Genomic DNA, 12909 nt, shown 5'->3' on the forward strand with positions numbered 1-12909 from the left:
ACCATTGCCTGGTTGTTCAGACCAGTATACACACAGAGCAGTGTCCAAAATCATTCACCCTAGATGCTGCAAGGGACAAATTAGTAGCTGGAGTGCAGAGCTTGTGTGGGGGTCGGCTTCACCCTTCCTAGGTCGGCCTTTCGAATGGTAGTGCGACACTTCTCTGATGATATTTCATGTTCAAGAAGACATAGGTCTACAAGAGTATGTCCACGACACTCAGCGTCCCTATGGACCATCCTCCATGCCTCGTTATCTGCTCTGTCTGTACTATCTGGATACAGACAGTACAAGCACACTTGAAATTGTATAATTATATCTCAATAACCACTGAGAGTGAGTCAGGTTATAAATCCTCTTGAAAAATCAGATGATTTCCACTTTGAACCAAACTTCCATGTGTTTGCTTATCTGAGTGAGCTTTGCTAGTGCTGATAGCTTTTAAAAAGAAAGGACTGGGTGTGGCTCACAGACGTAGTTCTGGCAGGGAGGTAGAGGCAGGCAGCCAGGGATACATACTGAGGCCCTGTCTACAGAAGGAAAAAAAAAGGAAGAGAAGGCGAACCTCATCTATTCTTGCTTTGTTCTATTTTAATTTTTTTGTAAGTATTTTTTAAAAAATGTATTTTTATTCATTACAATTTATTCACTTGGTATCCCAGCTGTAGCCCCCATCCTCGTCTCCCCCCAACCTCGCCCTTCCTCCCTCCCTCATCTCCTCCCATGCCCCTTCTGAAGTCCACTGATAGGGGAAGACCTCCTCTTCTTCCATCTGACCCTAGCCTATCAGGTCTCATCAGGACTGTCTGCATTGTCTTCCTCTGTGGCCTGGTAGGGCTGCCCCCCCCCCCGGGGGTGCTGTTCAAAGAGCCAGCCCCTGTTCCCCATTTGGAACTAGGAAGCCCATTTGGAGACTGAGCTGCCACAGGCTACATCTGTGCAGGGGTTCCAGGTTATCTCCATGAATGGTCCTTGGTTGGAGTATCAGTCTCAGAAAAGACCCCTGGGTCTGGATGTTTTGGTTCTGTTGTTCTCCTTGTGGAGCTCCTGTCCTCTCCAGGTCTTTCTATCTGCCCCTTCTTAACATTCCCTGCATCTGCCCAAAGTTTGTCTATGAGTCTCAGCATCTGCTTTAATACCCTGCTGGATATACAACAAGGACATTTGCTTAGCCATGTTCGTAGCAGCTTTATTCCTAATAGACAGAATCTGGAGACAACCCAGATGTCCCTCAACAGAGGAATGGATACAAAAAACGAGGTACATTTACATAATGGAATACTACTCAGCAATTAAAAACAAGGAAATCATGAAATTTGCAGGCAAATGGTGGGAACTAGAAAAGGTCGTCTGGGTGCGGTATCCCAGAAGGAGAAAGACACACATGGTATATACTCACTTACAAGTGGATATTAGACATATAATATAGGATAAACATACTAAAATCTGTACACCTAAAGAAGCTAAGCAAGAAGGAGGACCCTGGGTAAGATGCTCAATCCTCATTCAGAAAGACAAAAAGGATAGACCTCAGAAGAAGGTGAACCTCATCTGTTCTAAGAAGATCACATTTGTCCATGTGGAGCCCATTTAATCTGTAAGAATTCATTTCCAAGATAATTTGATTATTTTAAATTTTATTTCAATCGACGGTGTACTACCAGTGTTTCAATCCAGAAGAAACAAAAAGCAAAAGAAAACACTTCAGGTCCTAAGGTCAGGAAATGCTAATTTCCACCTACGTCCAGAAAACTGGTCATCAATAAGAATGTCAAACATTAGATTACATTGTTATAAAATTTGTCCCAGGGAGTCGAATGTAGATAAAGGAGAAGAGGAAGTAATGTACATTTTAGAGAAGTGAGGGTATTTTGGGGGGTGGGGGGAGGTGAAGGACAATGGCGGGGTGTGAAATGGTCGTAGGTCTTCGATTCCACTGGATATGGCTGTCTTCCTGTGTTAGTATTTACCGTTCTGAAAATTTTTCTATCTTCCCCAGGTAATCAGCTGCACCTGATGTACTAGTAGGAAATGGAGCTAGTTGAGAGGGGGTGCATTTGCAGAGGCCTGAGCAGCACCTGGTTTCTTTAGTGGACCCAGGTTCCCTTCCCTTATACACCTCTCAGGAGCATCTAAGACCTTGCATGAGAAACGTGCTTCCAGCTGGGCGTGTATGCCGTAGTTGAACACCAGCCCTCATCCCTCTTCGCCCCACCGCCAACAACCAAACCAACACATTTCCTCTCAGCATAGCTCTAGGAGACCTGTATAGGTGGCAGACAGCAGAGAATATATGTACCAAATATGGCAAAGAAACTCCTCCACCCCCGTGCGCAAAAAGCCAGCCAGAACACGGGTCCAAGGCTTAAACATAAATAAACAAACAAACAAATAAATAAATAAATAAATAAATAAATAAATAAATCAATCTGCCGCCCCTAGGATTCTGGAAAATGGCCACCGGGCCACATACTCTGGAACCTGAAGGTTGCAACAAGGCTATCTGACTCATCTCCCAGTTTTGGAAAAGTGTGCTTTTTCCAAAAGCGGTTTCTCCCCGCTCCCCACCCCCCACTTGCAAAAACCTCAGCGCTCTACCGCCTTGTGCTCCCTCTCATACCACGCTACAGGTTGCTGAGGTCTCAGACCACCGGAATTGTGCTCGCCCGCTTTACTATCCTCCTCTGACCTCTTACACAGCCGAGGAGCGTGAAGGTGTGGTCGTGTTGCTTGTTTTGCATCTGGGTTCCAACCCGGGGCACCCATGAGTCTCCTCTGCCCCGGCGCAGCACTCCGCCCATTCCCCTACCCCAGCGTCTGGGAGGCTCAGCTGCCAAGGGACCAGATCCTCGTGGACACTTTCAGGTTCACCGCACAAAGCCTGCTGAGCCGGTAAGGCCGAGCCCACCCATTTTGCTCTTCAGGAGCTACCCCAGGCCCCTCGAACCTGCAGGGAAAGAGATGGGAGTCCAGGTGGGTGGAGACAGGGCAGAAACCTGCTCCCTGGGCAGCGTTGGTTTCCACGGCAACGCACAAGCCACAGAGTCCTGGACTCTGGTCCCCCGCCTGCCTGCATGCAGACCGCTGCCTCCTCGGCCAACCTTAGCAGTATACACCCGAGTTGAAATTATTTGGAAACAACCTGCTCTGTAGAGCACCCAGGGCTTTAGAAAAGTCTGCATTGTACCTGAAGCAGGGGGATGGGAAACTCGAGCCGTAGCGGGAACAACTTCGACCTGTTTCCACAACAGTCTCCCAAAAGAATTAGGTATAAAGCTCTGTGGTGGAAGGCTTACCTAGCATGTATGCGGTCCTAGGTTCGAGTCCCAGTACAGCAAAATACAAACCTCCACTGTGCCTCTAACTGTGGCGTAAAAGGGAGACAGAAGGAAAGCAACCTCACCGAAGCGCGTATTTCCACCAGTAAACACCTGTAGCCGGGTGCCAGGACAGTCCTCTGCCCGCGGTTGTTAGGGCTCCGGACCTCCCAACGACTGCACCCCGACAGCCAGCAGACAGGGTGTTTTCCCAAATGGGGACCCAACTCGAAGGAAAGTCCCCAGAGCCGGTTAAGCCTTGATTTATATTCCTAGAAAATCCGGTGTTAGTTGATACCATGGGGAGACGCTTAGGTAGATGTGATCGCTTGGTTCTAGAGGCAGAAAGTGCGAATGGTGTTTCCATTTACATAACTGTATGCAGAGACTTGGTGGGTAATCCCTTGTGTGGGACCAAGGACCTTTGAATGGCGCAGGCCCTAACTGCTTAAATACCTCGATGCCTCCACAGCGCTAGATTCTGAAACACGGACCCAATAAGTTCCCAGGCTTCCCTGCAGAGGGCGACACCTCCGCACTAAGACGTGATCTGTGCTGGCCTCGCCCTTGGACTTCCCGCTTTCTACAGGCACCAAGCACCTGGGGTCTTTCCCTCAAACACAAGTAATCTTCCATTGCGGAAGCTGGAGTAGGAAGGTTTTTGTGAGTTGCTGACCCGCCTAAAATCGCAAATCTGAGCTACAATCCAACGTGACCGTGGAATCTACCAACAAAACCCCTTTTCACTGTTGCCCGTGGCCACGAGGAAGTTCTGGATTGTCTGAAAAGCTGGGTAGAAAGAGTTAGCCAACAGTTTCCTTCCTTGCCTTTCATCAATCTTCTGCTGGCTAGTGGTGAGAAGCATACAGTAAAGGTTTGTTACTTCGTTTTAGGAACCTCTGACCCCTGAAACCATGGATAAATTTGACCTGATTAAGATCATTGGGGAAGGCACCTTTGGGAAGGTATACTTGGCTAAAGATAAATCAGAACACAATCACTGCGTCATAAAAGAGATCGGTCTTACGAAGGTAAAGTTAATAAGTTCAATTTTTTTTTAATAATTTTAAGTGATATATCTAGCCTTTTTTTTTTTAAAAAAAGGTTTGTTTATGTATTATGCGTACATATATGTGCTTGTGTGAATTTATGCACCACGTGTAGGCAAACACCTGCAGGGGTCGGAGGGCATTGGAAGCCCCTGAGCTTGATTTCCAGGCAGTTGTGGGCTACCTGGTTGGGGTGCTAAGAACCTGGGGTGCTTGGCCCCCTGCAGGAGCAGGGAGTGCTGCTGAGCCAACCCTCCACCCCCTCCGGCGTTGTTGCTCTAGTATGAAAACAAGTAACTGTTTTACAATTGTGAATGTTAAGGCTCAGTTGGCTCTATCTTCTCGCATCCCCTTAGAGCCCAACCCAGGAGCGAGTACTACATTCGTTTTCTTGGTCTCCTCCCACTGAACAAATGACGTGTCATCACACTGGACAGATGCTGGAATACCTAAATTCTGGGCCCACCCACCTCTCTGCTTTTTCTCTTTTCTATTTCTTCCTTCCCCTCCTTTCCCCTTTCTCTCTCCTTCTTTTCTCTTTCCTTCCTTCCCTCTCTCCCCTCCCCTTCTCCTTCTCGCCCTTCAACTCTACCCACTCCCTTCCTCTCTTTCTTTTTTTGTTTTTGAGGCAGGGTCTAGATTAGATGTGTAGATGAGCTAGTCTTGGACTTAGAATCATCCTGCCTCTGTCTCCTAGTGCTGGGGTTACAGGTGTGCCCTGTCATGCCCAGTTACCATTCTTCTTATTTGAAAAAATATATATATTTATTTAAACTGGTCAGAGGCAGAGGAAGGTGGATCTCTATGAGTTCAAGGCCACCCTAGTCTACATAGTGAGCACTAGGACAGCCAGGACTATGTATAGAGATGGTGTCTCAATTAAAAAAAAAAAAAACAAAACTATTGTAGGGTGTGTATTTGTGATTGCACACACACACACACACACACACACACACACACACACCACAGCTCACATGCCCCGGAGGGAGGGAAGAGGACAACTTCCCATGTAGATTCCAGGGAATCCAGCTCTAGATAGTTACCTGCTAGATACCTGACTCTCCCTCTCTGAGTTAGTGCCGTTCCTTTTGTTAGAGTATCTGGTCACTTGGGTCCTTAGCAGGCGTTCTCACAAGTCTAGTTCATTTTACTAGTGCCCCAGCCATGGCCCCAAACTTTCCCGATGCGGCATAAAGGAAAAGGGAGTGAGGTATAAAACAGAAGGCTTCTTGGCCTGATGGCACACACCTGCAATGCCAGCTACTCCAGAGACTGAGGAAAGAAGATGGCACATTCAAGGCCTGCCTGGGCTACAAGAAAGTTCAAGGCCAGTCTGCACAATTTACGGAGACTCTGTCTCAAAAGCAGCAAGCAGGGGCCAAAGAGATGGCTCAGTGGTCAAGGGTGCTGGCTGTTCTTCTTTCGGTCCTGAGTTCAGTTCCCAGCAACCACATGGCGGCTCACAACCACCTATAATGAGATCTGGCGCCCTCTTCTGGTTTACAGGTGTAGATGCAGACAGTACTCATGAAAAATACGTAAAGAAACAAACCTCTAAACAATGAAAACAAAAAGCAAAAAGAATGCTGGGACTTTTTCACAATGATACACAATTTGCTTAGCATGCTCTAGGCCCTAGGCTGAAGCGAGTGCTTCTCCTCCTCCTCCTCCTCCTCCTCCTCCTTCTTTTGGCATACATTTTGATCATATTTCCCCTCTCCAAATCCTCACAGATCCTCCCAGTCTTCCAACCCACCTAACATCCTGTTCTCATTCTCTCTCTCTATGCTTGTCTCTTCCTGCTTCTCTCTTCTCCATCTATCTCTAACATCCTGGTAGCTACATTTTTTAAAAATATTTTTTATTTTAATTTTTATTAATGACACTTTACTCACTTTGTATCCCCCCAAACCCCTCCCCCTCCCAATTTCACCTTCCCTCCCCCTTCTCTACGCATGCCCCTCCCCAAGACCACTGGTAGGGGAGGTCTTCCTCTTCTTCCTTCTGATCTTAGTCTATCAGGTCTCATCAGGAGTGGCTGCATTGTCATCTTCTTTGGCCTGGTAAGGCTGTTCCCCCCTCAGGGTGAGGTGATCAAAGAGCAGGCCAATCAGTTCATGTCAGAGGCAATTCCTGTTCCCATTACTATGGAACCCACTTGGACACTGAACTGCCATGGGCTACATCTGTGCAGGAGGTCTAGGTTATCTCCATGCATGGTACTTGGTTGGAATATGAGTCTCAGGAAAGACCCCTGTGCTCAGATTTTTTTGGTTCTGTTGCTCTCCTTGTACATTTTTTTTTAAGTAGTCAAATTTAAAAACATTTTTAAAATCTGAAATTTATGTTCTGATTATGTCATTTAGAATACGGCACATGACACTGGATCTTAGATTAGGAGCTGGGGTTGAGAATGTTGGTTACAAAAAATTTTGGCTGGGCTCTTTCAGTATTGGAGTGTATGCTTAACAGCTTAACGTGTACAAGCCTGTCCCCCCCCCCCCCATACACACACAAAGGAGGTGCTAAGGGAAGAAGAAGAAGAAGGAAGGTAATCCAGCACTCAGGAGGGGCAAGAAAACCATCAGTTTCTAGCCAGCCTGAGTTACACAGAGAGGCACACCTCTTCTGGGGGGAGGGAGAGAGAGACAGAGACAGAGAGACAGAGAGCAAAACTGGGGTATTGCAGCATAGGCACCAAAACAATTAAAAATTATTATTGGATGATGATGATGTTTATTTGTTTGTTTATTATTATGTGTACAGTGTTCTGCCTGCATGTGCGCCTGCATGCCAGAAGAGGGCACCAGATCTCATTACAGATGGCTGTGAGCCACCATGTGGTTGCTGGGACTTGAACTCAGGACCTCTGGAAGAGCAGCCTCTGAGTCATCACTCCAGCCCCTCTTAGCACATTAATTTATGTATTTGATGTGTGACACAGCATACATGTGGTGGTCAGAGGACAGCTTGTGGGCATTAGTTCTCTCCTTCCACCATGTGGGTTCCAGGGACTGATCTTAGGCCACCAGGTTTAGCAGCAAGTGCCTTTCCCAGCTTACTCTCTGGCCAGCCCCAGGAAGCTGGCTTCTGTTTTTGTTTTGAGACAGGAACTCTCTTTGTAGCCCAGGGTGTCCTCAAATTCAGGATCCTCCTGCCGCAGACTACTGAGTGCTAGTGTTATGGGTATGTATGGCATATTTCTTAAAACAAAGCAATGTGGAATATGGAATTTTGTTTTTGTAGCGTATGGGCATTTTCTTCTGAGCTGCTAATCTCTTGGAACATTACATTTAAATTTTTCTTATGCTGGAGGATAAAGCAATTCACAGATGCTTAGACAGTGATTAAAAATCCAGTTACTAATTTATCTGTCATTTGCATTTACTGTTTGAAACAGGGCCTCACTCTGTTGCCCCGGGGTGATCTCAGTCTCTGGGTAGCCTGGAATACAGTCATGCATCAAGCGTAACCAGTTTCCAACTTACAGCGTGATACTATTTCCTCAGGATTATTCATTTTCTTGACTATAATTGTCACTGACAAACCAGTAGTCAGATAGGAGGTATCTTATAGTGGCCCCGGCCTCCAAGAGATAAGTTTTAAAAGTGACATTAAAGCCAGCAGCCTCTTGTGGGGTTTCAGATGGGAGTGAGCAGATCGTGCGCCTCAGTCAGCAAGTTATGTCTGCAAAACATGCAGTCCCTCAATGTCGCTTTGATGCCCTTCCAGGAAAAAGAAGCTACAGAGAAAGAAGCGATTCTTCTGGCTACAATGAAGCATCCCAACATTGTCACCTTCTTTGGCTCATTTCAAGGTTAGGTTTGTCTGCCGTTAAAGTATCCCAGTAATCCGAAGGTCTTTCGAAAAGATGTGTTCCCGAGAGTAGTATATTTATTACATTTTGTGTGTTCGTTTTCCTGTCTAGTTAAACTGTCTTCATTTCCTATTGGGTGAGGCTTGTCTTTTGAGAAAAGGTCTTCTGCAGCCCAGCCTGGTCTTGATTCACTGAGTAGTTGAAGGTAACCTTGACTTCCAGATCCTCTCCACCGGGCTCCCCAGCGGCGGTGTGAGATTATGGCTCTGTTCCACCATGCTGAGCCTTTCTAGTGACATTTTATGGAAAGCTTCTGCTGATAAGGGTTTGCAACTCTCCTTCACTCTTACTCTGCCAAACAGGCAGATCTGAAGTGGTAGTAATGCTAAAACCACAGTGAACTACAATAGCACACAGACGTTTCTCGTTCCCGTTGCATGCTGGCGTGGTGGAGTGGGAAGTCTGGGGTCCTGGATAAAGGCATGTCCCAGAAGTGGAGCGTGAAAGAGGAAGGCAGAGCACAGCAGACACACTGTCATGTTAAACTGGTTATGTGTTGTGCTTTGCCTAGATCTGGTCCCCCGTGTTCTGTGACAGTAGGCTGGGCTGTATAATCCTCTCACAGAGAGGTGGCAACCTGGCAAAGCAGAGCAGAACTTTGAGGACCTTTATCCCAGGGGGTCTTTTTCCAGTTACTTTCTACCTTACTCACTGAGACAGGGGTCTTTCAGTTGTACTCAAAGCTTACCACTAAAGAGTACATTCGTCAGAGTCCATTCTTCATCCGGTAGATCCCTGAATGACGCATCATTCTAGTTACCAGGGTGAAAGTGACGAACAAAATGCACAAAAACCCTGGTCCTGGAAGTCTGCATTTACTGCCTGGAAGAGACAGGCAGTAAACAGGATCCAATGCAGTGGGTGTTTACTGAGGCTCTACCAGGGCCATAGAAACCCACAGTTCATGTGGGACAGAGAGATCCCCAACCCAACCGCTAACGCTGGATTGTTGTAATTCGTGGGTGTCGGTACTATGAGGAGAAGGATTAACCTAGGTACCTCCAAGCGTCACTGGGCAGGAAGAAAGCAGCAAGTAAATCCGTCCATTCATCCACTATTTCTCCATCCTTTCATGGTATGCAGACCCAGATCTCTTTGCTCTTCAGAAACCACCACATTCAAAGAGGTTGTGAGGCCAGGCATGGTCTTACACTCCTGTAAGCCCAGCATTGGAGAACCAGAGGCAGAAGGATTGTTGTGAGTTCAAGGCCAGCCTGGTCTACAAAAATCTATCTATCTACCTGTCTGTCTACTGTCTGTCTGTCTGTCTGTCTGTCTATCTCTCTCTATCTATCTATCTATTTCGTTTTTCCCAACAGAGTTTCTCTGTGTAACAGCCCTAGCTGTCGTGGACTCACTTTGTACACCAGGCTGACCTTGGACTCACAGAGATCCATTTGCCTCTGCCTCCCAAGAGTTGGGGTTGAAGGCATGAGCCACCACCATCTGGCTTTTGTCTAATTTTTTTCTTCATGCAGGAAACGTAGGGGTTGAGAATGTAGTACAGTTGCAGAACAATTGTGTAGCACGTATAAAGTCCTAGGTTTGATCCCTAACAATGCTCATACACACACACACACACACACACACACACACACACAAACATCAATTTAATGAGTTGAGGGTCATATACACTTTACACTTTGGTCCTTTACATGTGGCAGATAGTAGATGCTCAATGCACAGTTGCTAAATGAGTGAATGGACTGTTTTAATAGGCTGGAATACACATTTATTCCATGTAAGATGGATTTCTGAAGACACTTTACAGTGGATACAGTTACACAGCTAAGGCCACTCTCGACATAGATGACTTCCCTTGTACCTGTACATTGCTTGGCAGCTTGTTGGTATTTAAAACACAGGCTGAGCCAAGAGCCTGGTGGCAGCTAACTGTGAGAAGTTGTAAATACAGGCCTTGCTGGCCCTACAATAGTTTCTCTCTCACTCCAAGGACCATAATGTCTGTTTCCACTTTCTTGCTGGCTGTTAACTAGGGCCTACTCCCCATCAGGAGAGGCAAACCCTTGTGCTCAGCCACGTGGCCAGGAAATGAAGCTGCAAATCTATCACTGCTTCAGGCTCTGACCCCCAGACTCAGATCTGCATAAATCACATGATCAGGCAGGGACCACCCAGGTGATCTTTTTGATTTGCTCAGAGTTAACTGAGTATGAGAGATGAGGTTTTAAGGATTTGGAGCAGGCTAAGAAAAATAAGGAGAATTTAGCGACGTTTTCCTGAGGCGAGTTGAATATCACCTGTGAATATTAACTCTTAGAGGCTAAGCTGCCCTAGAACCAAGAGTTCCAGATGTTGAGCAAAACAGATAAAAACTCTCCACACCGTAGATCTTCTTTTCCGTTGCTGTGAAACAAATGGCCACATGTTTAGTGGCTTCAAACACACTTTCTGTGCTCAGCTCACCCCTTCTTTTGTATTCAGTTAAGGACTCCACTGCTTGGGAACCCTTCTCACCTTAATTAAGCCAATTTAGAAACTCTTGCAGAAATGCACAGAGGTTTGTCGTCTAGATGATTCTAGATCCTTGTCTGGCTGACAATTGCTGTTAACTTGCTGGGCTACACAGAAATACCCGTTATCAGAGCTCAACAAGGCACAGCAAACAGAAAAGAAAGGTACGCAGCGTAGTGGGCTGAGAACCCAGTTCATCTTAGTGGCCAGCCCCGCTACCGTGCACTGCATTTTTTTCCCTCTTGTATTCGTCACACTCTAGACTTGAAAGGCAAATAAATGACTGATGGCACCTACAAGCTCTCAGGACAAAATGATGTTGTTTTCCTGCAGAGAGCGGCAGGCTGTTTATCGTAATGGAATACTGTGACGGAGGAGATCTCCTGCAAAGGATCCGGAGGCAGCAGGGAGTGCTATTCAGTGAAGATCAGGTAAATCTACTTCTAATGTTCATGGGATGTGACATTTATCATGTAACATAATATAAATACTAGGCTATGCGGAGCATGTTTCTGGTAGGGAGATTTGGATCATAGAATGGTGGGTGAATATTCTTGGTAGTTGGAATTGAAGCGGAATCTCTTCTTGAGAATGATGTTTTCGTGAGGAAATACCTCTTGCCTACGTGTCTCATGTAGGGTGAACTTCAAGTCCAAAGCGATCATGAGGACGGAGAGACACCTGAAGGTGTCACGAGCACTTGTTACTCTTGCAGAGGACCTAGGCTGGGTTCCCAGCACACACATGGTGGCTCACAACCCTCTGTAACTTTAGTTCCAGGTAGCCCAATGCCCTCTTATGGCCTCCATAGGCACCAGGTACGAACCTGGTATACATACTTATGTACACACAGACAAAACATTCATATACATAAAATAGAATAAGTAAATCTAAAGTAAAAACATTAAATATCAGGTGGGGCCAGGAAGATGGCTCAGTGGGTAAAGGCACCTGCTGTCAAGCCTGGCAACCTGAGTTCAGCCCCAGAACTTAACTGATAGAGGGGAGAGCCAGCTCCTGCAAGTTGTTCTCCGATCTCCATAGCTTCACCTTGGCCTGTGTGCATCACTCTTCTCACAAGTAATAATGTAACTTTAAAAATTTTCAAATTTGGGGGCTGGAGAGATGGCTCAGAGGTTAAGAGCACTGGCTGCTCCTCTAAAGGCCCTGAGTTCTATTCCCAGCAACCACAGAGTGGCTCATGCAACCATCTATGTTGAGATCTCATGCCCTCTTCTGGCATGTATGTAGATTGTATATCCAGAACATTGGATACATAATAACTAACTAACAAACAAACTAAATAAATAAATCATAAAAATTTCAGATTTGGACTTGGGGAGATGGCTCTACTATTAAAGGCCAGGATCATAACCAAAATTATATGCAGATGACCTATAAGGGTAAAAAAAAAAAAAAAAAGAAGATTGGAGAGATGGCCCAAAGGTTAAGAGCGCTGGCTGCTCTTTCAGAGGTCCTGAGTTCAATTCCTAGCAACCACATGGTGGCTAGGAATTACAACCATCTGTAATGAAATCTGGTGCCCTCTTCTGACGTGTGGACAGAACACTGTATATGTAACAAATAAATAAATCTTAAAAACAAAACAAAGCAAGAAAACAAACAAAAATAAAATGAGACAAAGCACCTTTAAAGATGCTGTTGAGTTCACTTGATGTTGGCCCTCTTCTACTGGGCCTGGGGCCTGTCCTTAAGAGGAACTTGTTTCCCCAGTGAGATGCCATTGGAAAAAAATTTAATTTTTCATTTGCAAGTGGTTATCAGTTGGAGCTAGTTTGTGGGTAAGGCATGGAGGCTCGTGTCGACTTCTCCCTTTAGGGCTGGGATCCCGTCTGGCCCAGATCTGTGCAGGCCCTGTGCACGCTGCCTCAGTCTCTATGGGTTTATATGTGTGTCAGTCCTGCTGTGTTTAGAAGGCCTGTTTCTTTGATGTGCTCCATCTCCTCTGGCTCTTACAATCTGGCTGCCTCCACTTCTGTAAAGTTCCCTGAGCCCCAGGAGAGGGATTTGATAGAGACGTCCTGCTCAGGGCTGAGTATTGAAAAGCCTCTTACTCTCTGCACACTCTCTGACCGTGCATCTCTGTATTTGTCCCCATCTACTGCAGAAGGAAGCTCCTCTGATGATGCCTAAGCCAGGCACTGATCTATGAGTATAGCAGGATGTAGTC

General features: G+C 46.1%; 1 protein-coding gene across 1 annotated transcript in view; it reads left to right on the top strand.

Moving 5' to 3' along the window:
- Window positions 1–2799: 2799 nt before the first annotated feature.
- Window positions 2800–12909, top strand: part of Nek5 (NIMA related kinase 5) — a 40631-nt gene continuing 30521 nt past the window's right edge. Inside the window, exons 1-4 of the mRNA XM_055593455.1 lie at window positions 2800–2892; window positions 4211–4348; window positions 8069–8183; window positions 11052–11149. Coding sequence (XP_055449430.1) covers window positions 4232–4348; window positions 8069–8183; window positions 11052–11149 — 330 coding nt within the window. The 5' untranslated portion in view covers window positions 2800–2892; window positions 4211–4231. The remainder of the gene's footprint in view (window positions 2893–4210; window positions 4349–8068; window positions 8184–11051; window positions 11150–12909) is intronic.

This window comes from Psammomys obesus, unplaced genomic scaffold (genome assembly GCF_907164565.1).
Source record: "Psammomys obesus unplaced genomic scaffold, mPsaObe1.curated_primary_1811, whole genome shotgun sequence".
Taxonomy (NCBI): domain Eukaryota; kingdom Metazoa; phylum Chordata; class Mammalia; order Rodentia; family Muridae; genus Psammomys; species Psammomys obesus.